Source organism: Pinus tabuliformis, chromosome J (genome assembly GCF_031772625.1).
Source record: "Pinus tabuliformis cultivar Carrire ecotype Pingquan chromosome J, CPIR1, whole genome shotgun sequence".
In the NCBI taxonomy this organism is placed as follows: domain Eukaryota; kingdom Viridiplantae; phylum Streptophyta; class Pinopsida; order Pinales; family Pinaceae; genus Pinus; species Pinus tabuliformis.
In genome coordinates, this window is record NC_142295.1 from 1,516,731,947 (window position 1) to 1,516,759,678 (window position 27,732).

The 27,732-nt window shown below is 37.8% G+C and overlaps 1 protein-coding gene across 1 annotated transcript; it reads right to left on the reverse strand.

Moving 5' to 3' along the window:
* Window positions 1-11,795: 11,795 nt before the first annotated feature.
* Window positions 11,796-27,512, reverse strand: LOC149233250 (putative anthocyanidin reductase). Its single transcript, XM_089382133.1, has 5 exons — window positions 27,205-27,512; window positions 26,741-26,910; window positions 26,441-26,641; window positions 25,951-26,327; window positions 11,796-11,937 (listed from the first exon to the last, which is right to left on the reverse strand). The coding sequence occupies exons 1-5, from the start codon at window positions 27,344-27,346 to the stop codon at window positions 11,796-11,798; spliced, it is 1,032 nt and encodes a 343-aa protein (XP_089238259.1). The 5' UTR covers window positions 27,347-27,512.
* Window positions 27,513-27,732: the final 220 nt, after the last annotated feature.

Here is a 27,732-nt window from a genome sequence, read left to right on the forward strand (position 1 = left end):
AGATGAGAAGCAAGCTTTTTCAATCTTTTCGACTTATGAAAATCTTAACTACTGAGGGAAAAGAGAGACAAAATCTTTTCACACAGATCAAAGAGCACTCGCTAATGCACTTTTTCCCTAAATCAACATACAAACTTATATGCAAAATGCAAAAATGCAAGTATTTCTTTTCCTTTTCTTAATGTTTGTGCGACACAAAAAGAAAGCTGTTGTATAACTTTGAATTCAATTTCAAGTGAAAGCAAACAAGTTTGTCCAAAATCAAAAGACACCTTAAGATTCACTTGTTTTGACACTAGAAATATATAAATTCAAACCATATGATGAAAGCAAAAGCTCAATCAGCTATGAACAGCAAACAAACTAACTCTTAAGATCAAAACGACACTTTATCACAGGTCTAGATCTAAGAGGTCACAGCAAGACTAGTTTACTTTCGTTATGGGAAACTGCAAATGATATAAGAAATACACAAAGAACAAACACAGTTTCTTTATACAACCGAGGCGGAATAGTGGCAAGGAAAGTTGGTTTCAGATAGGCACATTGACTGGTAACAGGCAGCAAAACAAGAGTGAAAACAGGGCAAGAAACAGCAGGAAACCCCAGTAGCACAAAGCAAGACTGGTCCAGCACAGGTGGGACACTGTCTGTTTGACCTTCAGCGCAGGTAGCCCCTTCGAGAACTGCGCTGAAATGCAGACAGCCTTTGTACAGCCTACACTGAAGAACGAAACTTTCGTTTCTCTTGGTTTCCGGGTCACAGATTGCTCAAAAATTCACAGTTTTTGCTCAAATCAGAAGCTATCAGTCAAGGACACACTAAGGGATGACAAGGAGGATGAAAAGCTATCACTAAGAGCTCATTAGAGTCCTTGTGGATCAGCTCTTCAAATCATAAACTTGCCCAGAAACTGAGCTAGAGTAACTGCCCTCTACTTTGCATTTGAAAGATCCAAATGCAGTTCGATTCGATACTCCCTTTGTTTATGAAATGAATAGCAAAAAACACAAACAACCAACAAGATACGATCCCCAGCGGAGTCGCCAATTTTTTGTTGGGAAAAGTATCCAATACGGAATGACCCTATCCCACTCTAAGGGTGATAGTACCTTAGCAACAACTGAATGCAAAGCTATTCAAGATTACTTCTTTATGAGATGTAAGAGAGGGGAGAAAGAGATCCACTAACCGTTGTCTTCCGCTAATGTTTGATCCAATCTTCTCTCCTTGCTGCTTGCTCCCAGCTCCTTGCTCTTTCACTGGCCCAGCTACACAAAGATCCTGCAAAAGCACAAGAAAGGGAAACTACAAGAAGCATACATCCATAATTGATTCAAGGATTAGAATAAATCAAATATACAAGCATCAATACACCACAGAGACACATGCATATAGAAGAACCTCAAATGCTTTATTAATGGAAGAAGTAAAGTTCTGAGAGTGTTACAACCATAATAGGCCCAATCCAGCAACACCTCCCAGCAGAAAGAAATCTCCTCTTCACCTCCCTCAAAGCAATCACCCAATAGTTCTATACTCAAACCAAAAGCACTTCCTTACATTCACAAGATTCCAGCCTCCCTAGACCTCATGAAAGAGCTCTATATATAGGAGTTTTGGAGAAAGGATGAGTCAGCTTGAGGCTGGCATGAAGCTGACTAGTGTCCTCTCCCACTTCAGTTATACTTCAGTTCTTGAGTCCACTTGGAGTTTCTTGCTTCCACTTGGAGATCTAGATCCTCTTACTCATCACAAGGCGAATTCCTTGATCCAAGTGTCATTTTGGAAGCTTCCTGGGCATTTGACACCTTGCAGAATGACTGTGCCACTTGGCCAATCTCGCCCAGCGCAGGTAGCCTTCATTGCTTTTGACATTCAGCGTAGGTACAGAGTGGAGCAGTTGACATTCAGCGCAGATGCTCAGTGGAGCAGCTGACATGATCCAGAAATAGCTTGTTTTTTAGTGTTTTCAGGTGGAGAACTGATTTTTAGTGTTGCGGTTTGCTGACCTCGTTCCTCTAGGGGTAGGAACAACATGTTTAGGGACTTTGGATCCCTTAGATTATCGACATTTCATGCTTCATGCTGCAAGGCACAAAAATGTCTATAACACCATGTCCATCCATGGTTAACATGGTCAACCATATTGAACATAGTCAACCATATTCATTTATACTTAAATTTTGAAAACCATGGTTAGCAATGTTCACCCATATTCAACAATGTCAATCATGGTTTAGTTAGTCAACCATGGCCAACATGGACATCATGTTTAGCCATGATTAACAATAAGCATTATGTTCAACATGGCTATATTTAACCATATACATAATGCCCAATATACTCATAGTAAACCTTATTCAACCATGTTAAACTATAGTCAACCTTAATCAACAATGGTTAACCATAGTTAGTCAACTATAATCAATGTTTTTTTTTTAAAACATTAGTAATACTTTTATGAGTAATAAATTCTCATTGCATTGTGATGAAAATTCGACATTGCCTTATAGTAAATGAAAAATGAACATTGCAATATGACAAACAAAAAATCAACATCAACATGAGCATCAAAGTCAATCATAGTTAATGTGGGTGCAATGTGAACCATAGTCACCATGCTTATTAACTTTGATATTATTCTCAATGTGATAACCAACAAACAACATACCAATGTGATGAACAATAAACAATGTCACAATATGATGAGTAGCGAATGATGTCGCAATGTGATGAACAACAAATAATGTTGAAACTAGACAAAATAATGATGCCATAATGTGATGAACAAGAAACAATGTCACAATCTAAAGAACAAGAAATGATATCCAATTTGATGAATAAAAAACAATGTCATAAAGTGAAGTTGTTGACCTAAGTTTACTAGGTTGACCTTACTTTGTTAGGTTTATTAGGTTGATATAGTCCTACTTGGTTGACCTATGGTTTACTAGGTTGACCTATGTTTACTAAGTTGACCTAGGTTTATTAGGATGAGCTAATTTTACTGAGTTGACCTAGGTTTTTTGGGTTTATTAGGTTGACTTACAGTTAACTAGGTTGACCTAGATTTATTAAGATCACTAGGTTTACCAAGGTCATTAGGCTTACTATGTTGAGTTAGGATTACAAGGTCACAACTTGAAAAATAAGAAATGACATCACAATGTGATGAATAACAAACAATGTCATAATTTGACATTATTGACATAAATTTACTAGGTTGACCTATGTTTTTTAGGTTTACTACATTGGCCTAGGTTTTCTAGGTTTACTAGGATGAACTAGGTTTACTAGATTGACCTAGGTTTACAAAGCTTACTAAATTGACCTAGGTTTATTAAGTTGACATAGGTTTACTAGGTTTACCAATATGACCTAGGTTTATTAGGTTGGCTTAGGTTTAGTATGTTGACTTGGGTTTATTAGGTTCACTAGTTTGATGTAGGCTTACTATGTTTACTTAGGTTTATTAGTTTTATTAGATTAACCTAGGTTTATTAGTTTGACCTAGTTTTACTAGGTCAACCTAGGTTTACTAGGTTGACCTTAGGTTTATTTAGTTGACCTAAGTTTATTTGGTTTACTAGGTTGACCTAGTTTCATTAAGTTGAACTAGGGTTGTTAGATTTACTAGGCTAAACTAGTTTTAATAGGCTAACCTAGGTTGACTAAGTTGACATGGATTCACCAAGTTGACTATATTCATTAGGTTGACCTATCTTTACTATATTTATTAGGTTTATGGGGTTGACAACCACATTAACCTCATCTATAGTTAAACATTAACAACCATGGTCAATTATGTTCACCCATTGTCAACCATGGTTTCCCATAGTTAATCATTGTTAAACAAGCTAAACCATATTCAAACATGCTCACGATGGAGAAATGTAGTACAACATGGTCAACAAGTTCATCCATGGTAAAACCAACTCAACAATGGTTGACCATGGTCATTCATTGTCAACCATCATCAATGTGATCACCCATATAGATTTATAGTTACACATTGATAATGATGGTAAAAATAACTCAATAATGGTCAAACCAAGTCTTCAGTGGTCAACCATGGTCAAACCAGCACAACACTTTTAAACCCCTGTTAACCCACTCAACTATGGTCAACCATAATCATCTATAGTTAAACATTGACAATTATGGTCAACCATTTTCACCTATAGTCACCCATGGTCAACGACATTCTCCTATAGTCACCCATGGTTTGACAAAGTTAACCATGGTCAAAGAAGTTGAACCATCATCAAACATGGTTAAAGAATATGATGTTATAAGATGATAAACAAAATTTGACTTGCAATGTGATTAACAAATATCAACGTTGCAATGTGATGAAAATGGTTGACATTACAATGTGACAAACAAATATCAATGTTACAATCTAATGAACAACAATAGATATTGCAATGTCTTGAACAAAAAGTGTCACCAGTGCATTTAGCGAACTAAATTCAATGTTGGAGGTGAAAAAAAATTGCCACAATAATGTCATGAATAAAATCTGATGTTGCAATGTTATGAACAAGAATTGACATATGATGAACAAAAATTGATGTTGAATTATTACAAACAATTACTAACATCATAAGGTAACAAAGAAAATTCAATTTGTCATTGTGACTAACAAAAATTGGCATTGCAATGAGATGGACTAAATGCACAACACATTACAAATTCAATGTTAATGCTAGTCAACTATAATTATCTTTGTCAATTATGGTCAACCATAGTTGAGTATGTCAACCATGTTCACCCATGGTTTACTATGGCCAAACTTGGTCAACATGTTCATCCATGGTCAACCATAGTAAACCATAGACAACAAGGTCGAACACAATGAACTTGGTCAAACATGCTTAGCGATGTACAACATGTTGAATAAAAGCAACCTTTCTCAAACATGGTCAATTGGTCTACAAAATCAATCATGGTAAAAAATGATTAACCATAGTCAACATAGATAACCACAGTGATCTATAGTAAAACCTTGAAAACCATGTTCACCACATTAAACCATATGTCACCATAGTCAACTATGGTCATATAAGCTTAGCCACGTGCAAATGTGCTCACCATTGCTAAGCATAGTCAACAAGTTCAAACATAGTCAACCATATTGATAGTAGCTTAACTATAGTCAACTATGGTCAACATGCTCATCCATCATTAACCATAAACAACCATAGACAACATGGTGAACCACGATGAACATGGTTAAATAATGCTTAGCCATGGTCAACATAGCACATAGTTAACCATGGTCAAACATGGCTAGGTGGTTCTCATCGTGAACATGGTTGATCATCCTCATTTATTGTTAAATGTTGACAATCATGGTCAACCATGTTCCCCTATGGTCATTTATAGTTAGCCATAGTCAACCTTTATCAAACTAGCTCAACCATGGTCACTATGGTCAAACATGGTCACATTTAGTCCACCATAATCTATCATCTACATCCTTGGTCAATCATGGTTGACCATTTCCAATTAAGGTCAACTATGGTAAACTAAGGTCAACCTTATCATCCATGGCTAACCTTATCAACCCTCTTCAATTGTTAATGTAGCCATTATTTTAACATTAACATTAATGTTACATTAACAATTCTCTACCATCGTTGAGAATGGTCAACCATGGTCAACATAACGTAACGTGAACGTAACAATGTAACAATCATCAACATTAATGTAGCATTGTTAGTTTAATGTAACATAAATATATCCTTGCATTAATGGTTGACCACAGTCAACCATGGTCAACCTTAATCAACTCTCTTCAATGTCGGTCAACCATGTTAACCATGAGAAACCATTGATAGCCATTTTAACCATAGTTAGCGAACATGAACCATAGCCAACCATGATCTACGAATCTACCCCATGTGCGTTGACTATTTACTAACATAACCACATTAATAAATGTGGTTGACGTACACTTATCGATAACATTTTCCACCTTTTATTTGTTAATCAAAATATGAAAATAATACCAATAAGCATATATCAACTACATTTCCTAATATAATTATGCTAATATAATCATTATAAAACAATATAAAATATTATTTTAAAAATAAATATTAACTATTTTACAACTATTACTCTTCTTTCTCATAGATAAATTTTAAACCACCTTGCTAGTAATAAACAAAAATATGGTATTTAGATAAAAAGCCTTCAAGAGGCCGCTTAAAACCAAATTGACTAGATTTTTTATTTCTCACTCCCATATCACCATTGTTTTAAAAGTTGGACTTACTTTTGTGGTGTTTTCAATGGCCACGACGAGATGAAATAGGATACAACCGTTGGTCCAACCTTCTAAACATGTATTTGAAATACACTGACTCAGCAATTTCAATAATCATGTATGTGCATAAGGTAATCGGTGGTTCAAAAGATACAATATAGAGGATTATTTACGTATTAAAACTAATTTAAAAAATTTATGGTTTTATGTGCATGTAATTAAAGTATATTTTTTAGATACAAAAAATATAAAGAAGACCCTATATGTTTAAAATAATATAAATTTTATGTATATGTGCTTAACTAATAGGTATAGTTTTAAAAATAATGATATAATAAGTAATAAATATAAGTATTGTGGGGTATTTGCAGTGCATTATGTTAGATATTATTATTTGGGATTCAACTGCATTAAGTAAGTCATTCATTTATGACCATATCCATGAGAGATAGTCGTAACTGGCTAATTTCTCATGATTTCTGAATAGTCCACTTAACACTCATTGCATTGGGTAGATGAATGACTTACTTAATGCAGTTGAATCCCATAATAATGATATCTAATATAATGCATTTTGAAAAGCCCTCAATACTTAATAGAAAAGAGTGATGGGAGCTCTACTTGAATGGTTCATGAGGCACAATACTTGCCAAGGTTTTCCCACTTCTTCATCCCTGTGAGCATCACCTGATGCAATGAGTGCTAAGTGGACTATTCAAAAATCATGAGAAATTAGTGAGTTACAACTACCTCTCGTGGATATTGTCATAGGTGAATGACTTACTTAACGCACTTGAATCCCAAATAATGATATCTAATAAATATAAGATAAACATAATTTAAAATAGCTAACTGGACATTCATAATAACCACGAAATTGTTTAATCTTTTTCTTTTTGACCCGACATTCATAATTACCCACTATCCCTGAATAAATGTAATTTTTGAATCTTAGCTTTTTAATCAACGAATAGTGAGGTGTCCATGCTACTTGAGGTATGACAAATTAATTAATTAATTTGATAAACATGTCACGCGTTTAACAAAAATAGGTATATATACTAGCAATTTCCCCTGAAGGTGCAGCAATAGACCAAATGAATTCAACATACCTATGATGTTACTGCAAAAGTGTTGCAAGAAAGGAAACATGACAACCTAAAGGGTGGAGGATGGAGGGGAGAAAATGCATTCAGGCTTACAATAAACTCACACTTGTGTAGATGTCTTTCTAACAGATGTTGCTCGAACCACATGGCTAAATCATTTTTTTCGAGTCATACCACTATGTTAAAATCTTATGTACATATTATATCCAAGCTATAACATGCAAGGTAATGAGGAGAAACATTACCATAGGTCCTCGTGGTACTAATTTAGTCAGTGTTTGTTAATAATGAGATTAAATAAAGAGCATTTTCACTGGAGTGACCTTTAGATTCCATGATATTCTTCTATCAACATAAAGAAAGGGGTTTGTTTTTTAATTTTAGCTACCTCCTTTTAAAAACTTTAAGTTAATTTGGAGCCATTAATTCCACTTTTAAATTTAATTTTTGTCGAGCAAAGATTTGTTGGAATTGCAAATTTACTTGGCGTACTTTACACAATCTAGTTGTCCAAGAAAACTTTCAAGGCATTGTATCCATTTATGCATTCAAAAATACAGTTTTAAAAATGAAATGTTACACATGTTATATACATATATAGAACCAATATAGATCCACCTGCATAGTTACCTTCAGACCTTTGAAGAGGATTAAATCTCTTGAGGTGCATATTTTTTTCAAGTTTTGCACTCTAAAATAGGTCCCATAGGTTATCTTTAGCCTTATGGATGCTAAAAATTTCTTTCTTTCATTCTCATCTTTCCAAAAATAATTATGGTTGCCTTTGCGCAGGTCCCTGAATAATGAGTGACCATGTAAGTTAATCATAGTTAAGAAGTCCGTATGTCAAGGATGGTCATTCCTAAACAAAAAAATACCCAATAACATGTCAATTTGAACATGATTTAAGGTGAGACTTTATCATAGTTAGTTAAAGAAATTTTGTGTGGGAGTTATCTTAAGAATCCCCAAAGCCGGAATTTTTATACGAACTTGACCAAAAATTTTGATATTTTCTATTATATAAAAAAATTGATTGAAAAAAATAAATCAAAATGAAGCTCATTTAATTTTTCAATTAAACATTTTATATACCTAAGAAAATCCCTTAAACACCTAAAGGAAATCTTTAAAAATACATAAATTAATGTAAATCTTATCATATTTATTAATATGCTAGCATCAAGAATAGTGTAAAACATCATGCCAAAAATGGCTTGTTTAAATCAAATTTAATTTAAGGTGTCTGTTCCCCACTACATCATAGGTATCATGGATTTTGAACATGAAGCTCCATAACCACATCCTAAAAATGAATATATTTAGTTTTTATTTATGATATATAAATAAATATTTGACTGCACATTACATGTATTAAAATCAACCTATGTAAAACCCTTGCACCTTTCCTAGTTCCAAGATGAAGATAATTCATTATATTTTAATATTTTAATAAAATAAGAACTCTTTTCTTGTAGAAATTTTTGTGACATTGGTAATTTTGTTGCATGAGCCTCCTTATTTATATTTTATTTTTAATGTCATATTATAGTGACGCATGAGCCTCCTTAGTAATTTAAATATGTAATATAATTGTAAAAAGCATTTTTTTTATTAACGTAAAGATTTAAATGTGAAATTTTTTTAAATAATGCTAATTAAAAGTGAATTTGATTAAATGGAAACCTTTTATAAATAACTTAAAAAGTAATTATATTTCAAAAATAAAATAATTATAATATATTTTTTAAATGGAAATATTTAGTTTAAATGAAAGTGAGTTATTTAATTGTTGTGATAATTTTTCCCTCACTTGAATGTTAACATTTTTAACAATTTCTTTTATTATGCCCACCAATTTCCTAGGGATTTGAGATTATTCCAATTATAATAAGCTCATCCATGATAACAGCACAGAAACAAAAGTCAAATGGAGATGCAAAAGGTACACAATGCCTAGCTTGACCATTTTCAAAAGGGGAACATCTTTGGTGTAAAAATAGCTAACACGACATTCATAATTACACACGATGATAGATAAATTGAATAAATATAATGGTTTAGCCTAAGCATAACTTTTTTATTTTACACCCTAATCTACAATGTTGTCTACAAAGACGATAATTTTGCGAGGATTATTTTATCTTTATGTTGGGCTATAATTGAGTTTTTTTTCAAAACTATCAGGTGTTTGAATCATTTTTGGCGATCAAAATGGATTTAGTATCATCAAGTCACTCCAAATCTTGAAGTTTAACAATTATAACTTGGATTTCTAGAAATTTTGGCAAAATTCCCTTTATTTTTTAGTAAAGTAGATAAAGATTCAATAAGGATGGGATTGGAGGTTGATAGATATTTCCCAATGCGATTGATATATTTGTTGGAAAGACAAAGGAGGAAAGACAAAAAATTTCACACACACACACACACACAATAACACGAGTTGTGGCTCTTCTATCGATGAACCAAATCTTGATGATTACAAGGAACCCAATGAGAGGTATTAGTAAAAATGTTCGACTAGCGAATCACCAAAATTACATCCACACACTCTAAATTCGACTTTTCCCAAGATATGACTTAATTGAAACTCACTCGACTTGAATCAGTTAACTGACTCTCCAAATTTAGCCAACTCTTGCATGCGGGAGTAATTACAATTTCCAACACTCCCCCTTAATTATGATTGTACAACTCAACATAACTCAAACATGACTTAACATGACTCAACTATGCTTGCTAGGCTTACAATAGAAATTGACTCAACCATCACTCAAACATGTCTGCTGGTCTACGTCTCCGCTAGGCTTACATTGACTTAAAACTTTTGTAATTTTTCATTTTCTTTTGCGTTTCTTCTAGATTCGATATCCTCGTAATTGCTTCATTCTTAGTTGCACTTTTTTGTTGTAGGCTCCATATTCTTTACTTGATGTTGCTACAATTTTTCTTTGACTTTTCTTGAATTTGATCTGAGTCAATCTTCTAACAACTTCCTCTTCAAAGATTCATTCAACTATGAACTGTTGCCACAACTCTTCATCTTCAAACTGTCTTTTTTCCTCTGTTGCTTGTGCTTCATATTCTTGTCTTTCTTTTTGCCATATTTCTTGATACCAGAATCTTATCTCTTCTTGACTCCATTGCTCTAAAATGATTTTAATGAATTCTTCCTTGTTTTCATAAACTTCCATATCATTCTCTTCACTTTCATCATCATGTATTGCTGCTTTTTTCCTTTAATCTACACACTCAAGATCATTATTCACCATTTCATTCAATTATTTTATTCCAACTTTTCTTTTAAGACTTGAATCAATTTGTTCAATTGGTTTCTGAATCCATTCTTCAATAAACTTCAAATTTGCATCAAAGTTATTAGCAACTTTGTTTTCAACTTTTGCGTCCATGCTATTATGAACACCTGCATATTAAAAAACCATGTTAAAAACATATTCAGTATGCTCTTCAGTGAGAGCTTCCCACTCCATCCCTTCGTTCTCTGCCTTCTTTTGTTCTGTCACTGCTTCATAACTTTCGTTTTTTGCACTTTTACCAACCTCTGCTACTGCAAACATGTTGTCTTCCACTTGGCTTCGAATCACAAGTGGGTTTCTCTCACCAAATAAAAACATATCAATATGTTCTTTTTGTTGCATCAAGTGGAACCACTCATCAATATAGACCAGCTGGGTATGGTTCATGTTTCACCAAGCCAGCCCATGTAGATTCAATCAGATGTATCCACCAAATTTGATTGGGACTTTACAATGTGTTGTAATTCAATGTATCCACCAAATTTGATTAGGGCTTTACAATGTGCTGTAATTCATTATGAAATTCTCTGATGGCTCCCACCATTTCTGACATCGGACTATCAACCATTCAAGTTGTACATAGACTCTGACGTTCTGGTGGCCATTATATTTGCTGCTTGTAGCACTAACGCAATATTATGAAAAATATGCAAAAGTTTTTGATAAACAAACAGGCTAATTTACATTTAACGGTGATAAAATATTATATAATGACGTAAAATGTTTTAAAGTTTGCACAAATTCTTAAATTAAAGTTTGCACAAATTCTTAAATGTGATATAACATTGCACGGGGTCCATAGGCTAGGGCTTGCGTCCTCAACTATCACAATCAATAAAGCCAGAAGCATATCATTGAATTCATTTTAAAAATCTCAACGTATTCACACCAAATAAATCTAACAATGATATTAAAATGAATTCATCTTGACCAAATAACCAAGTATAAATTGACATTCAATTAAATTAAATTAAGTAAATATCAATTGTTATTTTAAACTCCTTGCACCCATTGGACTGAACATTCTGATATTAGTATTACCATGACCATATCATTTACTTGATAATCGAGCAAACACCCCTCACTAATTAAACGAGCAATCCCTTCGTCCTCAGGTATTCCACACCATCATCGAAAATCTGGTCGATGACAAATTTGAACGCGAAACCGCTCTCCACCAATTTCTTGGACGAAGGGTATACCTTTGGGACCGGTGGCATATCTTCAGACCTATTCAAGCAATTCCATTAGAATTTGGTAATTATATAGACATGCATACCCATGCTAATATAGAAATGTCATACTCTACTGATAGTCATATTCACTGGATTGTCACATTGTACTGCGGATAGCGTTTTGATAAGTAGTCTGTCAGCTGTGGGACGGTGGTGATTATGTTGGGTATTTTTTTTTTAAATGGAGAAATACCAAAACCAAAATAAAAATTCACCACAGAGAAGATGCTCTGTTTCCTCTGTCAAGGATCTTTTGCAGACAACCTTTTAAAAAAAGCAAACTCAGAACACAGCATTACACAGTCACAACACATTTCTATTAATTTAAAACTGAAACTCTGTTACATATTTCTTCCTCTGTTCAAAGAGGGAATCACACAAAAAAAAACTCTGCTGCTCTCACAGATTTTCCACTACTGTGGAGATTACATAAACAGTCCTCTGTTCTTCAATGGAAGGAGGAAGACATTACATCCCTGTTTTTCTTTTGATATTTCGCACTGCTGTGCACCAAAAAAAACTATTACAGCTCTACGCAGCCACCGCACCATTACATAGTCAACTGCAGCACCATTCCAATGATATCTCGCACGGCTGTGCGTTCATTACATTTCCATGAACAAAACAAAAAAAAATACAACGCACCATCGTGCGCAGCCGCAGTGACAATACACAACAAAGAAAAGCTTCAATGCGCAGACACACTAAAACTACAACATGTGCAGTCACTACTACACTCAAAAACTACATAACACTTTTTTTTTACACTTTTTGGCTTACATAGCCATATAAAAACATATATAAATATGGCCCATAACCATATTAAATGGCCTCACCAAAACTACGTACATGCATATATAAAAATATATATGAAAATAGGACGAATGCCTCATAACCTCATTAAACAGGCCGCCACCTAATTCCACGTAAAAGCATTAAAAACCATTACTTTTCCTCCACGGCGGTCAACTAACAAAACGACAAAAAATTCATTTTGACGCGGGCGGGGTCGGCTGACGTCACTTCAGGGCCACGTGTCGCCACCTCATTCGTCGCGCCCGGTCATTAACTTCCGCGCAGCTTCGCGCCGATCCGAGCCTCCAAAACTGATCCGACGGAATTCGCACGCCAAGGTCCGGCAAACGAAATGACCTTTAGCGTCCGGGGAAAGCTGTTTCGGCGCTCGTACATGGGACGCGTGGCGGAGAGTGAGGGTGTTCGGAGCCTCCATTACGGAAACCACCTTTGGTGAATGGCAGTGCGGGGAGACCGCGGTTGTTTTCAAAAACCGCCGCGCGGTTGAAATTAATATTCCAACACTCCCCTTTAATTTCAACTGCTGGGCATTAGGACATACCCAAACACTTCCTCTCGTAGAGGGATTCCTCAGTACTGCTGTTACAAAGATATCTTCCTCACATAGAGGGATTCACCAACTGCTTCTGATGCAGTTCACAAACAAACAAAGTTGTCTTCCTCTTAATAGAGGGATTAACCTGAAACTGTGCTTAAGAGCACCTTCCTCATGACAGAGGGATTCACCATAACAATGTGCTGAAGAGCACCTTCCTCATGACAGAGGGATTCACCAAATGACTGCTTCAAATGCAGTTCCAAAACAAACAATCATTGCACTGTTGTGTATACTCCACACTGCTGTGTGTTCACTTGCACTGCTTGTGCACTTTTCAAAGACAAAATACTCTGTCTTTTCTGGAACAATTACACTGTCCCAATTTACAAATTTACACTGTTGTGTGTAAACATTTCTTACACTCACTGCTGTTGCATATATTGCATTTCAATTCAATGAACAACAAATTCATTACATTTACCTTTACTGCTGTAAGGAAAATTTCTTTTGCATGTGCTGCTGTCCATTACATCTCATTTCTTCAACAAAACTTTAATGCTACTGCATCTTTCTTGTTTGCATTGCTGTGTGCTTCTCCTTCTTCACGATGGGAAAAATTTTCTTCAAGCTGCTGCTGTCCATACACTTGCTGTTGTGTTGCTGCTGCAATTTGCACTGCTGTGTGCACATACACTTGGCACTTCATTCTCCAAAAAAAATTAACACGGGCTGCTGCCTTTTCTTATGCACCCTTGCTTCACACAATCTTCAGCTTCATTCATTTTATTTTCACAACGCACTGCTGTGCAATTCCTTTCAATTTGCTCCTGCCACACATTATCATTCACCCATGTGCATTAAAAATCTGCTGTCCCTATTTTTCTTTATGCATTTCTTTGCATGTGCTCCATAAAAAAAATTCAAACCGCTGTTTTATGTTTTGTCCTCCCACTGCTGTGAGGGTCTCCATGCTTTACATTCTTTCCTTATCTCGCTGCTGCTCTTTACATTTCAGCGCTGCCATCTTTTCTTCTTTATGCATTTCTGTACATATTGCATAAAAACAAAGCAAAAACATTGCTGATTTCATCACTGCTGCATATTACCTTTCAGAGGGATTAACAAAGATTTCATTTGCAACTGCGGCGCTGCAATACATCCTCCATCAACAAATGACTGTTAATACAGTTCAGCAAACAAAAATTACAAGCTCCCCTTTAATGTATGCTTGTCTTCTTTTGGCAGACTCTTCTCAAAAGAAATTTAAATCAGTTGGGGAGTTCGAGGGGTTTTCAGATTGCCTTTCCTTCCTTCTCCATACTTGTGTAACTTTCTTCTTTTGCATGGGTCTAGTTTGCATAGCAGCCCATCTCAAGTTACAGTCTCGTGCCATATGCCCAATGTTATGACACTTGAAACATTCAACATTTTTCATGAATAAGAATTCATGATTTCTTCTTGTGAAATTATTTCTTGGAGATTGTCGGGGACCACAACATCTATCTCCATGAAATGCTCTACAGTCTTTTGCCATATGACCAAAGTTTGAACATGCATAATAACAACCAAAAAATGAACTTTGGTACCTGGGAGATGGAGGTTTCCTTGATGTACTTCTGAAGCCTTGCTGCCTTGAAATCCTTTGATGATCACCATTGCCTCTTACTTCTTTGACATCAGCTACATTTCTTCTTGGAGCTGGTTTTCTGCTTGGAGCAGGATTTCTTCTATTGCAGCCTTCATTTTTCTCCTTGCCTTTGCTGGAACTAGGAGCATCACCATCTCTTTCTGGCTTCTTCACATCTCCTTTGCTTAAAGCATCCTCATCCTTGTTTGAGGGTTCACCTACATACCCAAGTCCTGATTTATCAGATGGAGATCTGTGATAGTTGAGCATGTCATCCAGAGCTTGAGAGCTCTTCATCATTTTGTTCATCCCTTCAACCTTCTTCCTGAGGAGGACAATCTCTTCTTCTAACTTTTCACATTCATTATTTTTCTTTGCTAGTTGTCCCTCAGTTTCTTCCTTGCTACGAGTAGCTTCAGCTGCTACTATTTTGAAGGAGATAATCTCTGTCTTCATTTTGGAGATTTCTTCATCTTTTGTTTGACTACTCTTCATTTTCTTTTTAGCTCCTTGTGCCTGCTTCCTGGCTTCTTGTAATTCTGACTTAAGGGAGGATACCTCTACCTTATACTGTCCAATCTCTTCTATAAGTTTGTTCACTCTCTTGTGTCTTTGTTCAAGTTCACTTGTCAAGACATCTGCTTGCTTCTTTGCACTATTCAGCTGATTTGTCATGGATATGACTTCTTCATGATGTTTCTTCTTGCATTCCTCAAATTCCTTCTTAAGCTTGGCAAGCTCTTCATCCCTTTCTCTTACCTGAAGCTTGATGAGGTCAAGCTTCTCATTCTCAGCTTCTATGATGGGTTCATGACTTTCTTCTTGACTCATTTTCATTGTCAGTGCTCCCTTTGCATGAAGGTCATGCAGTCTGTCCCATATATCCTTTGCTGATGTATATTTTCCTAGATTCCTCTTCACAGAATCAGGGAGTCCATCCAAGATTAGTTTTGCTGCTTGTGCATCATACTCCATGGATTCTTTATCCATCTTGCTGTCATCAATCACTGACTCCCAGATCTCAATCCCCTCAGACATTAGGAAAGCCCTCATCATTATTTCCCATACATCAAAGTTTCCATCAAACCTTGGAACCTCAAATAGAATGTATTCTAATGGATTGCCTTCTAGTTTAGTAGAGGGGGGAGACACATTTTTAACAGGCCTGGAGGCTTTCTTCTTTGACCTTGCCATTCTTATCTAGGCTTTAAATACTTGACTGTTTTTTTTAAATCACTGACTGTTCCTTCAACAATAACTCAAAAACTTGAGAAATACCTGAAACCCTTTGGCTGAAACTTCACACTGCTGGAGAAGCTTTCTCTGCTGCAACCACACCTTCCTTCAGCTTCTTTGAGTCTTCAAAGAGCCTGGACTAGCTCTGATACCACTGTTGGGTATTTTTTTTTTAAATGGAGAAATACCAAAACCAAAATAAAAATTCACCACAGAGACAATGCTCTGTTTCCTCTGTCCAGGATCTTTTGCAGACAACCTCTTAAAAAAAACTAACTCAGAACACAGCATTACACAGTCACAACACATTTCTATTAATTTAAAACTGAAACTCTGTTACATATTTCTTCCTCTGTTCAAAGAGGGAATCACACAAAAAAAATCTCTGCTGCTCTCACAGATTTTCCACTGCTGTGGAGATTACATAAACAGTCCTCTGTTCTTCAATGGAAGGAGGAAGACATTACATCCCTGTTTTTCTTTTGATATTTCGCACTGCTGTGCACCAAAAAAAACTATTACAGCTCTACGCAGCCACCGCACCATTACATAGTCAACTGCAGCACCATTCCAATGATATCTCGCACGGCTGTGCGTTCATTACATTTCCATGAACAAAACAAAAAAAATACAACGCACCATCGTGCGCAGCCGCAGTGACAATACACAACAAAGAAAAGCTTCAACGCGCAGACACACTAAAACTACAACATGCGCAGTCACTACTACACTCAAAAACTACATAACACTTTTTGGCTTACATAGCCATATAAAAACATATATAAATATGGCCCATAACCATATTAAATGGCCTCACCAAAACTACGTACATGCATATATAAAAATATATATGAAAATAGGACGAATGCCCCATAACCTCATTAAACAGGTCGCCACCTAATTCCACGTAAAAGCATTAAAAACCATTACTTTTCCTCCACGGCGGTCAACTAACAAAACGACAAAAAATTCATTTTGACGCGGGCGGGGTCGGCTGACGTCACTTCAGGGCCACGTGTCGCCACCTCATTCGTCGCGCCCGGTCATTAACTTCCGCGCAGCTTCGCGCCGATCCGAGCCTCCAAAACTGATCCGACGGAATTCGCACGCCAAGGTCCGGAAAACGAAATGACCTTTAGCGTCCGGGGAAAGCTGTTTCGGCGCTCGTACATGGGACGCGTGGCGGAGAGTGAGGGTGTTCGGAGCCTCCGTTACGGAAACCACCTTTGGTGAATGGCGGTGCGGGGAGACCGCGGTTGTGTTCAAAAACCGCCGCGCGGTTGAAATTAATATTCCAACACTCCCCTTTAATTTCAACTGCTGGGCATTAGGACATACCCAAACACTTCCTCTCATAGAGGGATTCCTCAGTACTGCTGTTACAAAGATATCTTCCTCACATAGAGGGATTCACCAACTGCTTCTGATGCAGTTCACAAACAAACAAAGTTGTCTTCCTCTTAATAGAGGGATTAACCTGAAACTGTGCTTAAGAGCACCTTCCTCATGACAGAGGGATTCACCATAACAATGTGCTGAAGAGCACCTTCCTCATGACAGAGGGATTCACCAAATGACTGCTTCAAATGCAGTTCCAAAACAAACAATCATTGCACTGTTGTGTATACTCCACACTGCTGTGTGTTCACTTGCACTGCTTGTGCACTTTTCAAAGACAAAATACTCTGTCTTTTCTGGAACAATTACACTGTCCCAATTTACAAATTTACACTGTTGTGTGTAAACATTTCTTACACTCACTGCTGTTGCATATATTGCATTTCAATTCAATGAACAACAAATTCATTACATTTACCTTTACTGCTGTAAGGAAAATTTCTTTTGCATGTGCTGCTGTCCATTACATCTCATTTCTTCAACAAAACTTTAATGCTGCTGCATCTTTCTTGTTTGCATTGCTGTGTGCTTCTCCTTCTTCACGATGGGAAAACTTTTCTTCAAGCTGCTGCTGTCCATACACTTGCTGTTGTGTTGCTGCTGCAATTTGCACTGCTGTGTGCACATACACTTGGCACTTCATTCTCCAAAAAAAATTAACACGGGCTGCTGCCTTTTCTTATGCACCCTTGCTTCACACAATCTTCAGCTTCATTCATTTTATTTTCACAACGCACTGTTGTGCAATTCCTTTCAATTTGCTGCTGCCACACATTATCATTCACCCATGTGCATTAAAAATCTGCTGTCCCTATTTTTCTTTATGCATTTCTTTGCATGTGCTCCATAAAAAAAATTCAAACCGCTGTTTTATGTTTTGTCCTCCCACTGCTGTGAGGGTCTCCATGCTTTACATTCTTTCCTTATCTCGTTGCTGCTCTTTACATTTCAGCGCTGCCATCTTTTCTTCTTTATGCATTTCTGTACATATTGCATAAAAACAAAGCAAAAACATTGCTGATTTCATCACTGCTACATATTACCTTTCAGAGGGATTAACAAAGATTTCATTTGCAACTGCGGCGCTGCAATACATCCTCCATCAACAAATGACTGTTAATACAGTTCAGCAAACAAAAATTACAAGCTCCCCTTTAATGTATGCTTGTCTTCTTTTGGCAGACTCTTCTCAAAAGAAATTTAAATCAGTTGGGGAGTTCGAGGGGTTTTCAGATTGCCTTTCCTTCCTTCTCCATACTTGTGTAACTTTCTTCTTTTGCATGGGTCTAGTTTGCATAGCAGCCCATCTCAAGTTACAGTCTCGTGCCATATGCCCAATGTTATGACACTTGAAACATTCAACATTTTTCATGAATAAGAATTCATGATTTCTTCTTGTGAAATTATTTCTTGGAGATTGTCGGGGACCACAACATCTATCTCCATGAAATGCTCTACAGTCTTTTGCCATATGACCAAAGTTTGAACATGCATAATAACAACCAAAAAATGAACTTTGGTACCTGGGAGATGGAGGTTTCCTTGATGTACTTCTGAAGCCTTGCTGCCTTGAAATCCTTTGATGATCACCATTGCCTCTTACTTCTTTGACATCAGCTACATTTCTTCTTGGAGCTGGTTTTCTGCTTGGAGCAGGATTTCTTCTATTGCAGCCTTCATTTTTCTCCTTGCCTTTGCTGGAACTAGGAGCATCACCATCTCTTTCTGGCTTCTTCACATCTCCTTTGCTTAAAGCATCCTCATCCTTGTTTGAGGGTTCACCTACATACCCAAGTCCTGATTTATCAGATGGAGATCTGTGATAGTTGAGCATGTCATCCAGAGCTTGAGAGCTCTTCATCATTTTGTTCATCCCTTCAACCTTCTTCCTGAGGAGGACAATCTCTTCTTCTAACTTTTCACATTCATTATTTTTCTTTTCTAGTTGTCCCTCAGTTTCTTCCTTGCTACGAGTAGCTTCAGCTGCTACTATTTTGAAGGAGATAATCTCTGTCTTCATTTTGGAGATTTCTTCATCTTTTGTTTCACTGCTCTTCATTTTCTTTTCAGCTCCTTGTGCCTGCTTCCTGGCTTCTTGTAATTCTGACTTAAGGGAGGATACCTCTACCTTATATTGTCCAATCTCTTCTATAAGTTTGTTCACTCTCTTGTGTCTTTGTTCAAGTTCACTTGTCAAGACATCTGCTTGCTTCTTTGCACTATTCAGCTGATTTGTCATGGATATGACTTCTTCATGATGTTTCTTCTTGCATTCTTCAAATTCCTTCTTAAGCTTGGCAAGCTCTTCATCCCTTTCTCTGACTTGAAGCTTGATGAGGTCAAGCTTCTCATTCTCAGCTTCTATGATGGGTTCATGACTTTCTTATTGACTCATTTTCATGGTCAGTGCTCCCTTTGCATGAAGGTCATGCAGTCTGTCCCATATATCCTTTGCTGATGTATATTTTCCTAGATTCCTCTTCACAGAATCAGGGAGTCCATCCAAGATTAGTTTTGCTGCTTGTGCATCATACTCCATGGATTCTTTATCCATCTTGCTGTCATCAATCACTGACTCCCAGATCTCAATCCCCTCAGACATTAGGAAAGCCCTCATCATTATTTCCCATACATCAAAGTTTCCATCAAACCTTGGAACCTCAAATAGAATGTATTCTAATGGATTGCCTTCTAGTTTAGTAGAGGGGGGAGACACATTTTTAACAGGCCTGGAGGCTTTCTTCTTTGACCTTGCCATTCTTATCTAGGCTTTAAATACTTGACTGTTTTTTTTAAATCACTGACTGTTCCTTCAACAATAACTCAAAAACTTGAGAAATACCTGAAACCCTTTGGCTGAAACTTCACACTGTTGGAGAAGCTTTCTCTGCTGCAACCACACCTTCCTTCAGCTTCTTTGAGTCTTCAAAGAGCCTGGACTAGCTCTGATACCACTGTTGGGTATTTTTTTTTTAAATGGAGAAATACCAAAACCAAAATAAAAATTCACTACAGAGACAATGCTCTGTTTCCTCTGTCAAGGATCTTTTGCAGACAACCTCTTAAAAAAAACAAACTCAGAACACAGCATTACACAGTCACAACACATTTCTATTAATTTAAAACTGAAACTCTGTTACATATTTCTTCCTCTGTTCAAAGAGGGAATCACACAAAAAAAAACTCTGCTGCTCTCATAGATTTTCCACTACTGTGGAGATTACATAAACAGTCCTCTGTTCTTCAATGGAAGGAGGAAGACATTACATCCCTGTTTTTCTTTTGATATTTCGCACTGCTGTGCACCAAAAAAAACTATTACAGCTCTACGCAGCCACCGCACCATTACATAGTCAACTGCAGCACCATTCCAATGATATCTCGCACGGCTGTGCGTTCATTACATTTCCATGAACAAAACAAAAAAAATACAACGCACCATCGTGCGCAGCCGCAGTGACAATACACAACAAAGAAAAGCTTCAACGCGCAGACACACTAAAACTACAACATGCGCAGTCACTACTACACTCAAAAACTACATAACACTTTTTTTTTACACTTTTTGGCTTACATAGCCATATAAAAACATATATAAATATGGCCCATAACCATATTAAATGGCCTCACCAAAACTACGTACATGCATATATAAAAATATATATGAAAATAGGACGAATGCCCCATAACCTCATTAAACAGGCCGCCACCTAATTCCACGTAAAAGCATTAAAAACCATTACTTTTCCTCCACGGCGGTCAACTAACAAAACGACAAAAAATTCATTTTGACGCGGGCGGGGTCGGCTGACGTCACTTCAGGGCCACGTGTCGCCACCTCATTCGTCGCGCCCGGTCATTAACTTTCGCGCAGCTTCGCGCCGATCCAAGCCTCCAAAACTGATCCGACAGAATTCGCACGCCAAGGTCCGGCAAACGAAATGACCTTTAGCGTCCGGGGAAAGCTGTTTCGGCGCTCGTACATGGGACGCGTGGCGGAGAGTGAGGGTGTTCGGAGCCTCCGTTACGGAAACCACCTTTGGTGAATGGCGGTGCGGGGAGACCGCGGTTGTTTTCAAAAACCGCCGCGCGGTTGAAATTAATATTCCAACACTCCCCTTTAATTTCAACTGCTGGGCATTAGGACATACCCAAACACTTCCTCTCGTAGAGGGATTCCTCAGTACTGCTGTTACAAAGATATCTTCCTCACATAGAGGGATTCACCAACTGCTTCTGATGCAGTTCACAAACAAACAAAGTTGTCTTCCTCTTAATAGAGGGAATAACCTGAAACTGTGCTTAAGAGCACCTTCCTCATGACAGAGGGATTCACCATAACAATGTGCTGAAGAGCACCTTCCTCATGACAGAGGGATTCACCAAATGACTGCTTCAAATGCAGTTCCAAAACAAACAATCATTGCACTGTTGTGTATACTCCACACTGCTGTGTGTTCACTTGCACTGCTTGTGCACTTTTCAAAGACAAAATACTCTGTCTTTTCTGGAACAATTACACTGTCCCAATTTACAAATTTAAACTGTTGTGTGTAAACATTTCTTACACTCACTGCTGTTCCATATATTGCATTTCAATTCAATGAACAACAAATTCATTACATTTACCTTTACTGTTGTAAGGAAAATTTCTTTTGCATGTGCTGCTGTCCATTACATCTCATTTCTTCAACAAAACTTTAATGCTGCTGCATCTTTCTTGTTTGCATTGCTGTGTGCTTCTCCTTCTTCACGATGGGAAAAATTTTCTTCAAGCTGCTGCTGTCCATACACTTGCTGTTGTGTTGCTGCTGCAATTTGCACTGTTGTGTGCACATACACTTGGCACTTCATTCTCCAAAAAAAATTAACACGGCTGCTGCCTTTTCTTATGCACCCTTGCTTCACACAATCTTCAGCTTCATTCATTTTATTTTCACAACGCACTGCTGTGCAATTCCTTTCAATTTGCTGCTGCCACACATTATCATTTACCCATGTGCATTAAAAATCTGCTGTCCCTATTTTTCTTTATGCATTTCTTTGCATGTGCTCCATAAAAAAAATTCAAACCGTTGTTTTATGTTTTGTCCTCCCACTACTGTGAGGGTCTCCATGCTTTACATTCTTTCCTTATCTCGCTGCTGCTCTTTACATTTCAGCGCTGCCATCTTTTCTTCTTTATGCATTTCTGTACATATTGCATAAAAACAAAGCAAAAACATTGCTGATTTCATCACTGCTGCATATTACCTTTCAGAGGGATTAACAAAGATTTCATTTGCAACTGCGGCGCTGCAATACATCCTCCATCAACAAATGACTGTTAATACAGTTCAGCAAACAAAAATTACAAGCTCCCCTTTAATGTATGCTTGTCTTCTTTTGGCAGACTCTTCTCAAAAGAAATTTAAATCAGTTGGGGAGTTCAAGGGGTTTTCAGATTGCCTTTCCTTCCTTCTCCATACTTGTGTAACTTTCTTCTTTTGCATGGGTCTAGTTTGCATAGCAGCCCATCTCAAGTTACAGTCTCGTGCCATATGCCCAATGTTATGACACTTGAAACATTCAACATTTTTCATGAATAAGAATTCATGATTTCTTCTTGTGAAATTATTTCTTGGAGATTGTCGGGGACCACAACATCTATCTCCATGAAATGCTCTACAGTCTTTTGCCATATGACCAAAGTTTGAACATGCATAACAACAACCAAAAAATGAACTTTGGTACCTGGGAGATGGAGGTTTCCTTGATGTACTTCTGAAGCCTTGCTGCCTTGAAATCCTTTGATGATCACCATTGCCTCTTACTTCTTTGACATCAGCTACATTTCTTCTTGGAGCTGGTTTTCTGCTTGGAGCAGGATTTCTTCTATTGCAGCCTTCATTTTTCTCCTTGCCTTTGCTGGAACTAGGAGCATCACCATCTCTTTCTGGCTTCTTCACATCTCCTTTGCTTAAAGCATCCTCATCCTTGTTTGAGGGTTCACCTACATACCCAAGTCCTGATTTATCAGATGGAGATCTGTGATAGTTGAGCATGTCATCCAGAGCTTGAGAGCTCTTCATCATTTTGTTCATCCCTTCAACCTTCTTCCTGAGGAGGACAATCTCTTCTTCTAACTTTTCACATTCATTATTTTTCTTTGCTAGTTGTCCCTCAGTTTCTTCCTTGCTACGAGTAGCTTCAGCTGCTACTATTTTGAAGGAGATAATCTCTGTCTTCATTTTGGAGATTTCTTCATCTTTTGTTTGACTGCTCTTCATTTTCTTTTCAGCTCTTTGTGCCTGCTTCCTGGCTTCTTGTAATTCTGACTTAAGGGAGGATACCTCTACCTTATACTGTCCAATCTCTTCTATAAGTTTGTTCACTCTCTTGTGTCTTTGTTCAAGTTCACTTGTCAAGACATCTGCTTGCTTCTTTGCACTATTCAGCTGATTTGTCATGGATATGACTTCTTCATGATGTTTCTTCTTGCATTCTTCAAATTCCTTCTTAAGCTTGGCAAGCTCTTCATCCCTTTCTCTTACCTGAAGCTTGATGAGGTCAAGCTTCTCATTCTCAGCTTCTATGATGGGTTCATGACTTTCTTCTTGACTCATTTTCATGGTCAGTGCTCCCTTTGCATGAAGGTCATGCAGTCTGTCCCATATATCCTTTGCTGATGTATATTTTCCTAGATTCCTCTTCACAGAATCAGGGAGTCCATCCAAGATTAGTTTTGCTGCTTGTGCATCATACTCCATGGATTCTTTATCCATCTTGCTGTCATCAATCACTGACTCCCAGATCTCAATCCCCTCAGACATTAGGAAAGCCCTCATCATTATTTCCCATACATCAAAGTTTCCATCAAACCTTGGAACCTCAAATAGAATGTATTCTAATGGATTGCCTTCTAGTTTAGTAGAGGGGGGAGACACATTTTTAACAGGCCTGGAGGCTTTCTTCTTTGACCTTGCCATTCTTATCTAGGCTTTAAATACTTGACTGTTTTTTTTAAATCACTGACTGTTCCTTCAACAATAACTCAAAAACTTGAGAAATACCTGAAACCCTTTGGCTGAAACTTCACACTGCTAGAGAAGCTTTCTCTGCTGCAACCACACCTTCCTTCAGCTTCTTTGAGTCTTCAAAGAGCCTGGACTAGCTCTGATACCACTGTTGGGTATTTTTTTTTTAAATGGAGAAATACCAAAACCAAAATAAAAATTCACCACAGAGACAATGCTCTGTTTCCTCTGTCAAGGATCTTTTGCAGACAACCTCTTAAAAAAAACAAACTCAGAACACAGCATTACACAGTCACAACACATTTCTATTAATTTAAAACTGAAACTCTGTTACATATTTCTTCCTCTGTTCAAAGAGGGAATCACACAAAAAAAATCTCTGCTGCTCTCACAGATTTTCCACTGCTGTGGAGATTACATAAACAGTCCTCTGTTCTTCAATGGAAGGAGGAAGACATTACATCCCTGTTTTTCTTTTGATATTTCGCACTGCTGTGCACCAAAAAAAACTATTACAGCTCTACGCAGCCACCGCACCATTACATAGTCAACTGCAGCACCATTCCAATGATATCTCGCACGGCTGTGCGTTCATTACATTTCCATGAACAAAACAAAAAAAATACAACGCACCATCGTGCGCAGCCGCAGTGACAATACACAACAAAGAAAAGCTTCAACGCGCAGACACACTAAAACTACAACATGCGCAGTCACTACTACACTCAAAAACTACATAACACTTTTTTTTACACTTTTTGGCTTACATAGCCATATAAAAACATATATAAATATGGCCCATAACCATATTAAATGGCCTCACCAAAACTACGTACATGCATATATAAAAATATATATGAAAATAGGACGAATGCCCCATAACCTCATTAAACAGGCCGCCACCTAATTCCACGTAAAAGCATTAAAAACCATTACTTTTCCTCCACGGCGGTCAACTAACAAAACGACAAAAATTCATTTTGACGCGGGCGGGGTCGGCTGATGTCACTTCAGGGCCACGTGTCGCCACCTCATTCGTCGCGCCCAGTCATTAACTTCCGCGCAGCTTCGCGCCGATCCGAGCCTCCAAAACTGATCCGACGGAATTCGCACGCCAAGGTCCGGCAAACGAAATGACGTTTAGCGTCCGGGGAAAGCTGTTTCGGCGCTCGTACATAGGACGCGTGGCGGAGAGTGAGGGTGTTCGGAGCCTCCGTTAAGGAAACCACCTTTGGTGAATGGCGGTGCGGGGAGACCGCGGTTGTTTTCAAAAACCGCCGCGCGGTTCAAGCAATTCCATTAGAATTTGGTAATTATATAGACATGCATACCCATGCTAATATAGAAATGTCATACTCTACTGATAGTCATATTCACTGGATTGTCACATTGTACTGCGGATAGCGTTTTGATAAGTAGTCTGTCAGCTGTGGGACGGTGGTGATTATAGGGCAGCAGATGTAGCGGCCGTGTGCAGAGGGGTTTTCCATCAAGAAAATATGAGCGCTGGATACGTCCTCCACGTGTACCAATCGAATGCTGCCGTATGCCATCTCTATACCCTTCAAAGCTTGCATGTTTTGTTGGTCGCCGGTGAGGAGGGAAAGGGTTAACCTAACTGAGTAGGGCACGTTGGGCGTAATGGCAGGCCCCCCTACCAGCACAGGAATGATGGTCACCACATCCAACCCTGGATCTTCTTTTCGGTATTGCAGCGCTGCTTGTTCTGCAAGCATCTTGGCAACCGGATATGCCTGCACAATTAACCATTAAACACTGTCGCACACTTCATTTTGTCAGCAATACCTGCGAAATCTTGTATAGCTTAAGAATTTCCGGCGTGTCTGGTGGTTAGTTATGTATGTACCCAGGAGGGAGGCTTTTTAGTCCGGAGGAAATCCACGTCTGTCCAACGAGTTTCGTCAATGTACTGATTCTGCTCCTTCGATTCGCTAACTATGAGCGTGGACGCGGACGATGTGACCACCACGCGCTTTACGGTCTTGGCTTTTGTGCAAGCCCTCAGAACATTAAGCGTTCCGTCAACTGCCGGCTTGATAACATCATTCTGCACAGCAGCAATTTCATGTTGCTAAATATCAATACCCAGATGCATATATCTTAACGGCATGTCGTTTGGGAAAATTGAAGCGGCGAAGTTACTTACCTCAGGATTTTTAGGGGCGAAGTCGACAGGACTTGCCACATGAAAAACACCATCACAGCCATGGATGGCAGCGTCGAAACTGCCTTCTTCCAATAGATCCGCTCTGAACAGCTTGAGCTTCTCCCCACCTTCTGGAATGTCCAGGAGATGTCGTACCTTTGCATTGTTTTCTGTATCCACCCAATGGTAGAAATAAGCTACAATACTTTTCCGTTACAGTTTTGACATATATTGGTTAGAAATCAGTTTCATGACGAATGAAGTTCACTGAAATTTTGCTCAATTTATCCAAAAAGTCAAGAAATGAGCAGAATTTTGCATGGCCAAATTCTCACAGCAACAGAAAGAGAATGAGATTGAAGTTCAGTATTGTAATTTTTCCCAATTTTATATCTATCTGAAAAGAGGGAAAAAATTGAGCAGAAATTTGCGTGACCAAATTCCAAGAATGAAATGGTAATCACCCGGGTCGCGAACTGTAGCGTGGACAGTGTATCCCTTCTCTAGAAGTCGCTTGACCAACCAGGAGGCTAGGAAACCTGTCGCTCCCGTCACGCAGACAATGGTTGGTTTACAGTCATTGCCATTGATTGCTGCAGCGGCCATTCTGAGGAGATTGTTCGTTCCTTCAATGAAATTAGATAGACAGAGGATGAGAAATAGAGGTGATGCGTTTCTTTAAGAGTGCGAGAGAAAGATAAAGATCGTTTACATAAGGAGGTGAAGTGAGTTGAGTAATCATTCCTGTTGCGTTCATCAGTGCCGTGAGCGAGCTTTATCAACCAATAAATGACCTCAAGTTTGAAAATGGCTTTATTGATTTGAAAAAATGCCACATCCGTCATGTCACTTTGATGTATTTACTTGGGAGTTGTTGGAATGTGTTAACTACTCTCGATTACTTAAATTAGTGGGTATGGTGGATTTTAGTGTGTCGGTAGTTTTTAGTAGTCCTGAAATTAAAGTGTGGATTTAAATGATCGTACTCATCA